Source organism: Barbatula barbatula (genome assembly GCF_947034865.1).
Source record: "Barbatula barbatula genome assembly, chromosome: 15".
NCBI lineage: Eukaryota > Metazoa > Chordata > Actinopteri > Cypriniformes > Nemacheilidae > Barbatula > Barbatula barbatula.
Genome location: NC_136778.1, coordinates 3,579,649 through 3,595,764, shown reverse-complemented (window position 1 = coordinate 3,595,764; position 16,116 = coordinate 3,579,649). Strand labels below are relative to the sequence as shown.

Here is a 16,116-nt window from a genome sequence, read left to right as displayed (position 1 = left end):
CACTTGCATACAGTTTATATATTTGAATGTGCCCTTAAGTCTTACTGCATAGTAGTTAGATCTCCCTCGCCTGTATTAAACCTGTGTTTATAGGAGGAAAATGATATAATCATGCAATCTTATCTAATATCAATATTTACAAGACACAACCCTGTTGTTACCCTGATGTGCGCGTAATAAAATCCTAATCGATGATGGTTAGTGCTGTGGATACACATGAGGAGCTGATAAAAGCCTGTCTGAAGGCCTTTCAGTCCAGTTCCTGTTGAATTTCAACAAAATCAAATCTCAGGAGTGACATAATCATCCAACAGCAATGTGGAAGACAGCATGACAATAATCCAGGTTATTATCAAACTTTTTCTAAATACACGTACAAATATTTCTGTCGTATTGCTTAAAAGTGAATGTGAACTTGTTTTCTTTGGATTATTTGAGCTCTGAAAAAATACACGGCATCTTTTCTGTTATTTTGACCTGTTTTTCCAGTTTCTCTTTTTCTGCAAAGAAATATTATTTGGATTAAAAAAATACTAAATAAGTACAGAATAAAATAAGAGTAATTTTATATTTTATAAAATTTTTGTTTATATATTTGATATTTTTGTCAAAATAAAAAATGTTTTAACCCTAGCGGTTTCAGCCTTTTAGACTATTCTAGATGCCAACAGGTTCTCAACCCAAATAGCTGAAGATGATCTTTACATCCACATGAGTGCTGCTAATGCCACCTGTGATGGCACAGGACAGTTTAAAGAGTAATAAATGTAAAAAAAAATCAATAGTTTCTCTGCTGGAATCTTAAGATGTTCTCTGGCCACTCATCAAACACCATTAGCGTGATGGGGATGTGAATAAGACTCTTTCAGCAGTAACTGCTCTTTAATGAAGATTAAAAGACACGAGTAATGTTAAGCAGACGGAAGAGGTTTAAATGGCTGTCAGACTCATCCGATGAAGGGCTTTAGGCACCTTCCAACTACAACATTTCTCTCATCCAATTCCCTGGCAACACTCCATCACTCATTTACGTATTTGGTCCTTTGTCCGAAGATGAGTGCTTACTGCAACAAGACAGTCTTTTATTTTGTGTGCGGTATACATTGTGGAAACGGGTGGTCCATGGGGGGATGAGAGTAGGTGTGACTGACCTGAACGCTGGTCAGGGTGGTGTACTGGTAGGCTTTGATGACCAGGTAATTGGCCTCAATATCAACCAGTCCCAGAATCATGTACTTCCACCACCTTCTCTTCAGTATTGCCAGTAGATTCTCCTCTCCTGTGAGAAAACAAAGCAAAGCGTGAACATCATTCCAGCTCATTCATTTATTTAAACACAATCGATAGGGACATCAACGAACACTTGATGTCGAACGTCAAAAATGTATCGGTTTGGACAAGCATTTTTGTCCATTAACATCATGTACACAAGTTGAACATGCTCCAGGATCAATATACTTTGATGTACCTACATCATCATTCTTAACATCTAATAACGTACAGATTCGGGACGACTTGAGGATGAGTAAATGAGCACCAGAACTTTCATTTTGGGGTGAACTGATCCTCCAAAACCCAGTTTTCCATCATCCTAAGCAAAACAAGACGGAGATAGAATTTCAACCTTGTTATAGCACATTACCAAACTGTCCCTGTCATCCTGTGTCATCTTTGGAAAGAAAAAGTATGTTTTTTTAATATCAAATGAACAATATGATATCAACCTGTAATTCTCACGTGAAAATAAATGTTTAAAGTCCAAATGCATCATATTCAACATCACTGAAACTATAGATTTCAAAAATATCAAATCCACAAACACAGTTTAATATAGATCAGCTTTATCCACGACTGTTACAGCATTTGTGAACGCTTCATGCTGAGGTGGGGTACAACATATATTGACAGATGGCATTTATATGCATACATGTTTTATATGAAAATAATTCAGAGCACAAAAGCCCTGAAAGCAGAACAGAAACAGCATGTAAAATCTATTCAGCAGATCTGAAAGATGAAGAATATGGACATTTCAGAGAGTTTGTCTGCCACTATTGGAGTATGGTATGGAAAAACAAACACTAGTGCTATGCAAAGTAGACTCTTCATTGAACATATTACAGAAAACATACATTTGTAGACTGAAGTGCACTTCATTCACTATAGGAAACATCTGCATATCAAAGTGCAGTGGAAAATTGACATATCATTGCATCCATAGGTGTATATATAACTACATGTCTCATTCAAGCGCTGCTGGCAGGTAGACGTGTCGGCCATCTTGGACCGGTCCACTCACAGTTTGCTAAAATGCCACAACCAGGGGATAAAAATTCCTGAAAAATGAGATACCCTATTGCTGCATATTATTGTAGCAAATATTTAGTTTACGCAACAATAAATATGTTTTCAAAATCATACACAGTCAGCTTGCACTTAAGTGTTAACGGACAGGCTTGGAGGGGTTGCCAGATCTGTGAAAATCATTCATCATGCTTCTGACGTCCCTAGTACAAATAAAAGAACGTAAAATTCATAAACAAAATCATAGATTGACAGCTTAATAACAAAATCCTTCCACTCCTAACCTGCGAAAAAATCAACCCAGAGCAACTGTTAAAAAGTAACCCAGTTTGACGGGAACCGGCGGGTTGCACCGTTCCAATATGGCGGACGACCTACGTATAGAGACCCATAGAAAGAAATGCCAATGCAGCATCTACTGTAGTTATTTATATCTATGATTGCGTCATAAAACTTGTCTGATACACAGTAAAAAAGGGAGAATTTAAGATTTTAATAAAGATGACGGGTTTATTAATAGAGAGTTCACCCCAAAACAAAAACTCATATACTCATGAGGGTGAATAAATGAGAAGTTTCATTTTTGTGTGAATTGTCTCTCTCTTCATTTAAGAAAGCTAGATGTACCTCACACCATACTGGGTGTGACATCACTTTTTCCCTTCAATAGTTTGATCCATTTCCTCCGTCGGTTCGTGAGAATGTTAATGGTGTGCACCATTACATCGACTTGCACGCACAGCAGCCGTGACAGAGATATTATCGAAGAGTTCGTTACACGGACTGACTGCGGACCGCACGCTGGACAGACAAGGACGAGAAAATTACTTTTAAAAACGGGTCATTCTGAGAGACCATATAATAATCCCATCTCCAGAGAACACAGACGAAACCCACACCGTTGCCAAGGTGTCCAAAGACACATCTCTCACCAGACGACTCACACCGCCAACCGCCAAGGCCGTATGTCCTCACAGACGTGCAAATGAAAGCTGCCGGTGTCAATCTCACATTCGCAATAGCGTGTGAATCTTTTAAAGCCAAATATAGATTTGGCACTTTTTATGGATGGCTGAAATGTCAAACGAGCAGTATTTTTGTCTTGTTTTCTAATAAAAATATTAAAACCAGTCAAATAATATGAAAATATAAAGAAATATCTACTTTTTCACACATGTTGATAATTATATAACATATATTACAGCATATAACATATCTAAATAAAAAGGAAAAATGATTTGTTTCATTTATTTTGTGATCCAGGCTCTCATATACAGTCTCCCTTTAACAATGCTGGACATTGGAAAAAGATGCAATGTCAGAGTGTGCAGCCGTGTATGGCTTCATACTCACGGCCATCATTGTGTGAACACAGTTTATTGATTATCTGTCCAGGACAGTCTGGCATTCTAGCAATGCAAACAATTCATTTCCTTCCTCGCTCTTGCTGTCTCAACACTTCTAATCTGTGTCAATAAGAAGACATACATACAGCTGGCCTCTAAAAACACAATAAAGAAGCGTTCACTGGTAATCATGTGCAATGACCTAACACGTTACCCAGCAGTCCTTGCACTAGATTCCTTAAGAGATGAATCATCTTACGATGACTCTATTGTTCCATTGGACCCACTCGCCTACCAGGAGTTAACTTCCGGTCTGTGTTTGGTTATCAGTCCGCCTAGTGGCAAATAATATAACAATATATGTTATATTTAATTTGTATGAATATTACTTTATAGTCATATCTTATTGTATATTAATTGTATGACATGAAATATTCAACAGTTATTGATTTTTTGCGGAGGTCTGCCGGAGGTTAAGATAACGTTTGTTTATGTTGTTTCCGCTGAAAGCATCTTGCCATGTATTTTGTTTACATTTTGGACATCTAAATGATATGATACCATATTACACAAAGTAACATTTAAATATATATATATATATATCAACAGATGTGGATTCATGACAAAAAAGGTGTTTCTTTGATTTATGCGAACTCATGACAATAAAACCCTTAGCTTTCTCTTTCATCAAGCACCACGATGGAAGTAGTTTCATTTTGAGATACAAAATCCATAAAGGCTGATCCAAAACAATTTTTATAAAAGCATGTTTCTGTGAAAACATAAGCAAGAAGTAGTTTTACCGTGTAGCAATCCACCAGGAAATCAAGCACTGAAACAAATGTCTATATAAGCAATACAGAAGGTTTCCGATGCCGGTCTCTAAACGTATGTGTCAACATGAAACAAATCTCAACAACATGAAATCAATAGAATTCATGAATTGGTTGGGTTATTGATTGTAGGATGGTGTAACAATTACCGTATGAGTTGTACAAGCATGCTCTTTTGTCAGATTATGACAGTGATGAATGTTACCGTGGGGGCGTGGCTGTTTCTTGACACGCCCCTACAGCTCAAGACCAGGTGTTGCTGAGTAAATGAGATTCCACATGTAGCAGGCTCTGTACTTGATGCATCCTTCAAGAAACATTTTATGATTACAAATCTTTCATTTATTTGGAACATCTCATAAGAAAGAAAAACCACCGATGTCTGTTACATCTCGATTATTTCTCCAAGACATCAATGAGATTAAATGGAAACCTTTGCTTGCATCTCCTGTGTCTCAAATATTTCTCAATAGCCTGAAATCTCACAAGTGTTTCTATTGAAGCTTAAAAGAAGATTCGACAAAAACAGTTTGCAGTAAAAAGTCAAAATCCACATCATTTTACTTTACTTATTTCTTATTTTAATATAGTTTAATAATTCACTTATGTTTGTCTCATCTTCAACTATAACAAATAACTATTTCAATCAGACAAATAAGATGAACATGACCAATGATCATAAAGAAGATATGAACTAAATCTCATGGTCATAAACTGCCGAAACAAAGAATGAAACACTGGGTTGGAACAAACCATGGTTGCAATTTTGAAGCAAACAAACTTGACTTTAACACACTGTCCTCCTGTGTTTTATAATCATTGTCGCCATGTTCTCGAACCACAGCCATGACTCAGCCGACAGATTGGTTAGAGGAGTTCTGGCACGCAATTTCATTTGTTTTCTATTCCTGAAACGAAGACAGAGAAAGAGCCATATGCCGGGCAGACATTGTCCTGTTGGCACAAGAGCTATTCTGACTCAATGTGTGTTCTTCTCACAATAAGTAGATGGGCTATTCACATACTCTTCAATATATATATATATATATATATACATACATGTATATACAGTCATGGCCAAAAGTATTGGCAGTGACATGCTGTGTTTTGCAAAGTTCATGCTTAAGCTGTTGTGATGTTCATTCGCATTGTTGAAAGATTATTCTGCAGAGTGATCTGATGCAATTTTAATAATTGCAAAAAAGCAACTCCCCGATGTCAATCCCATATAGAGAACCTGTAGTCAATCCTCAAAAAGTGAGAGAACAAGCAGAAGCCTAAAAATTGTGATCAGCACTAATAAGGCAAGAAAGGTTTGCCATCAGCTTAGAAGCTAATATCCAGCATGCCAGAGCATATTGCTGAGGTTATGAAAAACAAGGCCCAACACTGTAAATATTGACTCATTGCAATATTATGTTTTTGCCAATAAACACCTTTAAAACGTAAGATATGCTAACTTAAGATATCCAGTGCACCATAGACATCTACAAATACAGAAGTAGAGTTTGCAGAAGTTTTTACAAAACATGTCAATACTTTTGGCCACGAATGTATATACACAGCTTTATTATGCTTCTAAAACATGGTCAGGCTGAAAAACAAAGACTGTTATATTGTACATAATGGATGAAAGAAGTGGCTGTTTATAGTAATTCAAAATGCTAGTTTTGCGTAGGTTTCTCAGTGGTCATTTGATTCCACATCAAGCAACTTTCTGAATCTGAATTAATTGAATGGTGTATATTATGCATAGTTAATATTTCCTCTGATTAGCGGAGCTCAGTGTTTCTGAATTTGCTGTAAAATAATTCAGGCTTAATAACGCATGCCGGAGCAAAACTGTCGCTTGAAACATTCCTGTCAGCCATCAGCATTTCATAACATTTCATCTTTAATGACTGTCTAATCACATTTGTACCGAAATGTGTGTATGAGAGAGAGAGAGAGAGAGAGAGAGAGAGAGAGAGAGTTTTTCTTCCCCTGAATCTGGTACAGAATTAAGCCTGACGCTCTTCATTTTTAGAGTAATCCGCTTGACTTTCAGAAAATGTTGACCATCCTTTGAAAGAAATCTATTTGGAGAATATAATGTTTAAAATAATTACGCTGGGATAAGTATCATTTTTTTAATCCGTAAGATTAATAATCGAACAAGAAATTAAAAAGTTTCAGTATTAATTTCAACAGGATCTGCATTTCTCATGGGTTTAAATAAAACATGTTGCCGCCTTTAAACCACTCCTTTCCGAGCTTGACTTTCAAGTAAGCACATTTTGTGGCAGTTGAATGTAACAATTTTAAGTTAAGACTAAGTTAAACATGTCAGTTTCTGAGTAACGTGACGTATTTACTGTCAATTTTAAAGTATATACTATGCACAAAGCATTTTGACCACGTTTTATAATGTTTGCCCCAAAAATAAACGTTCAACCCTTATGCATGTTATCAGGACCATCAAAAACTTGGCTGGCGGTCCATATTACAACTAAAGCAGACAAAACACTCTTATTATTCATTTACAAGCCGTGTTTATATCCACATAATTTCCATATCAAGTCAGAACATCTGCATCTACTCCGTCCCACAAACACAAACTAAATGATTGCTTCTACCCTTTAAAACAAAGTCACCGGTATTCATGGACAGTGCCCTAAAGTTCTCCTACAATTCTTTACCTCGGTGGTTTAAATCCCATTTTATCTGAGCGCAGGGGTCATGACATCTACAAGATCCACCGAACAGGTGAAAAGAGATGAGAGAAAGGTAATGTAATGAGAAAAGGAAGTTTCACTTTACCGCGGCTATTGTAAGATGACAGCTTCTACGCTGTGTGACTGCAGAAGATAAGGATCGGTGTTTGGCAGGAGCCCGTGGACACGGGCCGACTGACAGCGATATGCTCACGCTACTCTCTTGTTATCCTGCAGCCTGCCCACTTTCTGTAGCGTGTGGCTGTGTTTACAGAGGCTTCAAACAGAAATGCTTGGTCACTGGGGTGGAACAAACGGAGCGGGCCAATTTGGCAAGGAGCTGAATGGACGTGTCTTCCCTGTGGCTCGTGCGGCCGTCGTGCTTGAAATAACCAATTTCTACGGCGCGCTCGCATGCCACGTCCACGCGCTTCAATCTGTGACAATGATCACATACACAGTTATACAAGCGTTATACAAAAATATGAGGCCAGGGATTGCACAGACCGATTAGGATTAAGTATTCGGGACAGCCGTGTAATAACAGTTTGGCTTAACCTATTTATCTAGTTCTGATCTTAAACCAACTGATTTCTGCAAAAAGAAATGATTTCACGCCCGTGTTATAAATAGACTGAGAGTTGGCATATTTCTCAGCTCAGAACACAAATCTTTTCCATGTTTTCTCAGCTCGATGAAACAAGTATGCCAGATATCATCATGTGGACCCATTAAAGGGACGGTTCAACCAAAAATAATGCTGTCATCGTTTACTTACCCTCATGTCACTTTAAAACCTTATGACTTTCTTCTATTAAAGGAGATGTTAAGCATCATGATCCATACAACTCATGCATGCCATTTGATGGCAAACAGACTAAAATGTATTTTAAAGTCCCAGTGAAATAAAAAATGTCAATGCCTTTAGTTAAATAAAATATTGCAGCGTTTATTCTAAATAGTTTATTAATGTGGGTCGTCTCTTTTTAAAAAACGGGTGCCCTCATAATCTTTAGTTAAAATCTGAAAATGCACTTCCGTCCTGTTCCGTCCATCTTAGAAGATGTATGTTACCAGATTGGGCAGAGCATCCGTAAACTCCTCCCCTTCAACTTTCAGTCTGCTGCCATTTCATTTCAAAATGCAACGGCTGTTGTTCTACATCCATTCAAATCGCAGAGAAAGACGAAAGCCACACCCACTATTTTTCTCATTCAAAATTCCATTTCACTCTGAATAAATATATGTAAATTAAAATAATCACAACTTCTGGTTCACGGGGACTTTAATAAATCTTTGGTCACCGTTTACTTTCGTTGTAGAAAAAAGAAGTTTGACATCGTGCTATAAATCACTCCTTTTCAGTTCCATGAAAGAAGTGTGACCAAAGACATCTTTAGTAAATCTGACAGAAAGTCCAAACTATTCCTTTAACACAAGGTTCAATTAAAGTGTTAAGCACAACATCTCTTATTGAGTCACCTTCCAGTCGTGAAATGAAACGTATAGAGACAACACAAATAGTTACATTAGAATTAAGACGTGGCTTATTATGCTTCCCCACATGTTTTCTTAAGAAGCAAATGATCATTTACAGAGTATAAAGAACAGAATGTTTACATGTAAATGTAACCTTTGAGAAATAAATATGACCTTTACAGAACATTCATACAGTATGCAGGAACAGGAACATCAATTAGCCTTTCTAAAAATAGAACATAAGTCGGTTTTGAAATTGCTCGAAACATTAAATTGTCAAATAACAATTAGGAGTTTCTCACAGAAAATGTGCTTTCTGTATATATTGTATTTATTCAACACCGTTAATATCGAAACAGAAAGCATCGTAAGGACGGCTGTCTTACCTTGTCTAACTGCAAGTGTTGTCGTATAGACCAGGAACAGCAGGATATAGTTGAGAAAGCTCTGAAACACAGGAGTGTTGGCATGATAATCGTCCGCGAGGTACTTGCTGGTCAAACCGATTCCACAGATGAGCAGCGACAGGACTTGACCCAGTGCCACCGTGAGAATGAGTTCCCTGCGAACGGACCAGACGAGGAGTCAGCATGACATCATAAAAACTTCCAGTCTGTGTTTGGTTATTAGAAATTAATTTATTTTATATTTAAATGACATTACATTCATATTTTATTGTACATTTATTTATTATTAATTTAAAACTACGCAGCATTTATTCATTTCTTGGTCGACCAGAAGTTACTCTAGGGCTACACAACGTTTGTTTATCCCGTTGCGACTAAAACAGACCAACATCATTTTTGTTGCATAAAAGATGATTTATGTATAGTTTCATTCTAAACGCCATTCCAGCATCTAAGGCTATATTCACGGTGAAAACTAGTCAATCTATACACAAGTCTGTTTATACACAATACAATTTGGAATCGAATAAAAGAGGAGAAAAGGTTTTCAAGATAACAAAGAAACTATCCCTTTGGACAACACAAAAAGTTTTTCCTCTCTTAAAACTAATGGCATCATTATTTTTTGGGGGTGAAATTGCTATTAAATAAATTAATCTGTAAATTCGCACCTGCTGTTCTCACGATTCATAAACAAGCTTCCTGTAAGTCAGTGTTTCTCAAACCTTTTCTGCCATTCCCCACTTTGGAGGTAGGGAAGGGGTCCGAGCCCCACCTGACCCCGATAGCCAAAAACAAAAGGGTAAAAAACGTTTGGTCCACTGTCTTAGTTTTCTCTGCTGTTGCAGATAAATTTAAGGCTTACATTTAAATGTCATTGTTTTGTTATGAGTGTATGGTCAATAAAAAAGTAATTAATAGAGATGAATGACAAAATGTCCACCCATTTGTCGCGCCCCACTCGTCATATCTCTATTGCCCACCAGTGGGGCCCGCCCCACACTTTGAGAAACACTGCTGTAAGTCATTAAAGCGGTTTGACAGATGTGGCATCTGCTGACGGTTAGTTACAGGTGGTGGTTAACAGAAAGTACAGGTGAAATCCGTCTCAGGTCTGCGTATGTGACAGGTCATTTTGAATTGTAAATGTGTATGTCTGGGTGTGTGACAGTCCAATTGGTCAGATCACAGCTCTGAAGGCGGGGGAAACGCACATGGAACCGCGTGAGGTAATGAAACGCCAATCAACTGGGCTTAAAGCAGGAGACATAACCTTCTTCAAAAACTCAATCCGACTCCTCAGTGAACACGCCGCATACCAAACCATCCAACACATGGGTATCAAACAGAGCCAACACACAGGTTAGTTCCACAGAGAACGAGAACAAACAGCAAGATGAAAGAGACTCTGCTTTATCAAAACACAAACACTGCATTTGTGGAGGGGGAAGAAAACTTGTGTTTGTGTGCCACCTTTAGAAAAACCCACTTATGTAACCAAAGACATATTCCCAATGAAAGTAGCAGAAAGTATCAATCAAAAAACTAAAAATATTGTCTTAGACATTATACATTTCATGTTAAATGCAAGATTATATTATGTTAAAGGAATAGTTCATCCAAAAATGAAAATTCTTACATTATTTGTTCACCCTCATGTCATTCCAAACTTGCATTGACTTTGACTTCCATTGTAAGGCCACAAAACCACTGAGACATTTCTCAAAATATCTTCTTTTGTGTTTCACAGAAGAAAGAGTCATATGCAGGTCTTGAAAACATGAGGATGGAAAAATTACAGAACTTGTATTTTTGATTGAACTTTCCCCCTGCATTTCCATCATCGAATAGGGAAAATGCACCATTGTGATGTCATAGACATCACAATGTAGAGATCAATAAAGATTCGATAAGTCTCAGTTCCACATTGGTCCTGCTGAGCGACGCTCAATTTCACAATAACCGTATTAAACTGATGGAGCAGATAGCCGACGTCTCACATCTCTTTCCCAGAGGTTTTGTGGACATTTTCAGACTACAAGATTGGGCTGAGACGTCCAAACGCTTTTTACACTCACACTCCAACATAACGTTAAATTTATAATAAAATATATAACAATGAAGTTCAATTCTCTCATTTAAAAAACAAAATGACCACACTTTAAAATCTCATTACAGAGTCATTACTGGTGTGGAAAAATTTACTTTGTGAATTTTCATTTGATCTCATTGCATTTTAATATTTACAATTTGGTATAATATTATTATTTCCATCTATTCATTTGAGACAGACAGGAAAGTTGTAGATTTCTTGCAAAACAAATGGGTAAAATTCCAGACTAACAGTAACAAAAATGTATATTCAAATGAAACAACCATTATACATAAAACTCCGGGTTAATAATACGTTATATGCAGAAAATATCACGGCATCAATTATTGAATACCTGCAGTGTTCAACTTTTTCAGAACAAACCCGTCAGTCGCTGTAGATTAAATATTGAAAATGTCACACGTGGTCGAGGGCTTTCGTCCAAAACGCACACATGTGAGCTCTCTTTCCACAACAGCACCACAGAGGTAAGAATTAGCATTTAGATAGAAACCAATTTGCTTTCCTCTGAAGCAGTTGTATTTAAGATGAAATATGTTTCTCTCTTTTTGGTCTATGTAATATCGCCCGAGAGCCTTTACCTGGACCGGAGTTTAAATGAATTTGGTTTACAGCTCTTGTAAGATGCTTCATTTCATTATTGAGCCGAACGAGTGACAAGGACAAATCAAAATTGATATTAAGCTCATAGTGTAAGCTTTACTGTCCTTCACATATACAGAAAGTGTAGAAATGTCACGAGACAGAACTATACTTTATTTTTACTTTAGTGTATTTAGCTCTGTGTAGTTTTTATTATTAAAAATGTTTCATATCATTTAGTTCTTTAACTAGATTTTTGTTTTTTCAACACATTTAGACACATTTTCTCCCCGAAGATTAAACTTCTCTTTTCACCAACCATCTGGTTAAAAAAAAAAATGTTATTTTGAAGAGATTCTGGTGGTATTTCAAGAAAGTGTAACCTGGCATGATGGATGATGAATTTTGATGACCGGTCACTTCAGTCCTCTACAGACAGCAAATGGCTTCTCAAAGTCATGAAAACTGTGTATGTTCAGTATTCACCGCGTACATGAACGGATATGTGTTGTTTTGGTTGCGTTGTTAACCTCAAGCGAGCTTCTCAAGGGCGGTGATGTGATCCGGATGTTCAAAACACCAAACAAGTCAGAAATGTATCTGCTGAGGTAAACCGTGGAGCTCCCCGGGCCATAAAACACAGGCATCTGAGACAAATATGATAAATGTTTCTCTAGAGAAGACAAGAAAAGGTAACCGATAAGAAAATAACAAGAAAAAATCTTTAATACAAACATCTCTTAATTAAAAAACATTTTACACTAAAAACCGTTGGGTTATTTGAACACACCGTTGGGTCAAAAATGCACAAACCCAGCGGTTGGGTTGTAAATTATCCTATGCTGGGTTGTTTCAACCCAAAATGCAGCGTTGTTTTAACCCATTGTTGGGTCAAATATAACCATATTCTTGGTTAATTTAACCCAACTGTTATGTACAGTTTTGACACAACGCTATCTTCAATGTTTAAGCATTTCGTCGTTGTCCTTCCGAAACCTCGGATGTCCAAATTTGCTGTTTTTCAGAAAACAAATCAAAAAGTTGTCAAGCACTTTAAAATACTTTTTAATGGTTATAATGTGCAAAACCCAGTGACAAACATAAAGGGGGATGATGAATGAAAGACAAAAAATTAAAGAGGTTTCAGAAGGACAACAGCGATTTAAACTTTATTATTTGAAATCCATTTAATAATAAGTCACACAATGACAAAAGTTTGATTATGAATGAATAATTCTTTAAGAAATGTAATAGATTAAGAATATGTACAACGATTCAATGACAGTCGAAAGACATGTGATGGCTAAAGTCTTCACTCCATCCGAAAGGACCATGAACCTCAGCCTGTCGTCGATCTAAATGCCTCAAGTTTTTCAACGCCAGCTCTCTTCTGTGAAGATTATCAGTCCTTTTTTACAGACCAGTGGCCTATTAAGGAAATCAACGGACTAACTGAAGTCTGCCGAGAAGCTCACACCTTCGGTCGAGGAGGCTTATTATTATGCGTCTAGATACCAGGTAATGCATCTATTATTCACCTTTCTCGGTCTGGAATGGCTAAGAAAGAGTAAATAATTGATACTACAATCTGAATGTGAGGGATTTGATTATAATAAGGGACTCACAGCGGGACGAAAAATCTTTCAATGTTAGATATTACAGTAAAGAGAAGATGAATGCAGTTGACTTTCCATATCTTGGTTGACTTAAACTCAACATCCAACCCAAAATCTTCCTACCAAAGCGGCTTTCAACGTTTATACTTTGATCAATCGATGGAGAGCTCAGATAGATTATCTGATCAATAGGCTCCATTTTACGACGAAGGTCGATTGCCATTCTTCTCTGAACAAACTGTGGAAAAGCTTTAAATTCAATCCAGAAATTTGGTAATCTACTCTGGCAGACCGTCTTTGAATGCGGCAAGTAAAAAGCTACAAACCTTATTTACGGAGCCACTGCTAGAAAAGAATGGTTAAGCATTGATTTTTGTATCTTCAGGCATCTCCTCATCGGGTCTCCACTCCATACGAACTCTGAAGGCCCAATCAAACATCATTTTCTCTCAAATTACTCCGGTCCAGATCAATAAAGATCAGTTGGATGACCTATACTAAAGTCTCCTCTAGGGTAAATATACATCAAGAACTAATTTCATTCGCATTCAAGGCAACTCCTTGCCTGTGGAAGACAAGACCCCTGCTAGGTTAAAAAAGGATAAGGAGTAGGGAGGCTGAGATTTACTGCTCACTATTCTTGTTCTTTATTGTAGAGCCTTTCAGTCTGTGATTCGTGATCAAGCAGCGTTTCATAGTTTATTGCAGCACCACAAATTTGTTTGACTCGTGTAAAAGTTAGAAAGCATTCGAAAAAAAGGATGAAATATTTATCATTTATCTGATGTACGCATTTCGATTGAAATTCTTCAGGCAACCACTAAGACATGGCATCAATAATCCTATGTACCAAACCAGGCAAATCCTGATGTTGTATTGTACTCCATCGTATTAAAACCATAGATATAAAACATATTCTATTGAACAAAATATAATGTATAGAATTAATAAATTATATAAAAAATAAAGGAATGGCATAAAAATAAAAGTCCATTCAGCCAAACCCTGACCTTTATTTTATTGCTATATTTTATAAATATATAAAAACTAAAAATATAAACACATTCTATTAAACAATCTATACATTATAAAATTATTAAATATGTCAATAATTATATTTAAAATGAAAAATGCTATTTACTCTAATGGTCAGCCAAACCCTGACCCTGGTTAAATTGTATTGTATTGTATTGTATTGAATATATATATATAGATATATATAATATGATCCAATCTAGAACATGACGATTACAACATTCAAATCAGACATGAAAATATTATACAGTAAAACAATCTTCATGGTTTGATGCTTTTATTTTGATAAATAAGGTTAATAGAATATGGTAGGTTATACATTTTTTATACAACCTATAAGATCTCATAGCATTGGTTTGATTAAGACCCATGCTAATAATCTCTTAAAAATAATAATATATACATTTACAATCATCTATAATGATAATAAACAGTCATACATTACAACCACATTACTACCGTCCTAGTAAATTCGTTTTGAAATCTCCAAGTATTGTTTTGTTGTAACTGTTTCTTCTGTCTTGTTCTTCAAGTTATTTGGAGAGCACCCATTACATGTGCTCATGTGTTCACGACACAGAAATCTAATATCCTGTCATGGAGATGACCTTCTGCTGTAATCTATGATGTTTCAAAATGCAATTAGGGATGTAATGGCTTGAAATCTGCACCGTTGATGTTGCTCATCATTTCTGGAGGTATTTTTCCATTTCAACAAGAAGCTTGAAACCAGCGCTGACTCCCCGTGGGGTCTCCGTAACCCCGGCTGGCCTCGCTCTTCTGTAGAGCCCCATGCTTCATTTAACTAATTCACTAAGGGATTAGAGGGAGTACAAAAGTGATTTTTTTCACAAAGCGAGAAAAGCTCTTTTATCTAGTGGTAGTCTAGCTGTGCTTAGTGTGGGTTTGGCCTCACAGATGGATTTTACAGAGAGAGGGCTTAGATACCGTGAACTAAAGCGACCATGACTTGATTGCTACGTTGAAAATCCTGTTGCATTCTGGGATGGAGAAGCTCTCAACCTGAAACATCGAATCAGTTGCCTTCCGTGTATCCTGGCACGAACAGCCGTTGTATGGACAGAGCAAAGAATAAAATAAATCGATTTTCTTTATAAAATGGACAGCAAGGTAATCCAATTGGACGTGCGACAAAAATGTAATAGAGAGATTGATGTTAAAAGTGAGTAAATGATGACAAAAGTGTTTCTTTAAAGACTGGCTTGCTGTACTATGACCAGAAGATGAAGACTATCAAATGCACCTGTTAGAGGTCAAAGGCCAAGTACCTAAAGCACGTAACAGATGGTAGGTTACATGTTTTACCATAAGTTCAGGATGTTATACACAGTTAATCGGTTGAATAATAGGAATGTATTATTCCCTATTGCTCATCACATAGGGAAGAGCATACTGAAATCTGAATAAAAATGGATTTATGGTATAAATAAAGTATATAATTTATAAAATTGACAACAAATTGCCTTAAATGTATACAATCAAGTTGGCTTTACAAGGCATTTCAACTTTCTTTTTCAAGTTCCTGTAACTTAAGATGACATTTCATCACTAAAAAATGTTTAAAACTCGTTGACTTGTAAAATCCAATTTTATTGTATACTTAATATTCAAAGACAGCAATTCTGACTCATACTGCATCAAAAACTGAATTTGCAGCTGGGCTTTAATCGCAGGACAATAGGGCATA

The 16,116-nt window shown here is 36.6% G+C and overlaps 1 protein-coding gene across 1 annotated transcript in view; it reads right to left on the bottom strand.

Moving 5' to 3' along the window:
* slc35f1 (solute carrier family 35 member F1) overlaps positions 1–16,116 on the bottom strand; it is a 47,802-nt gene that overhangs the window by 17,311 nt on the left and 14,375 nt on the right. The window contains exons 2-3 of the mRNA XM_079475530.1: positions 9,042–9,217; positions 1,152–1,279 (exon numbers count right to left, since the gene is read on the bottom strand). Of these exons, the coding sequence (XP_079331656.1) occupies positions 1,152–1,279; positions 9,042–9,217 (304 nt within the window). The remainder of the gene's footprint in view (positions 1–1,151; positions 1,280–9,041; positions 9,218–16,116) is intronic.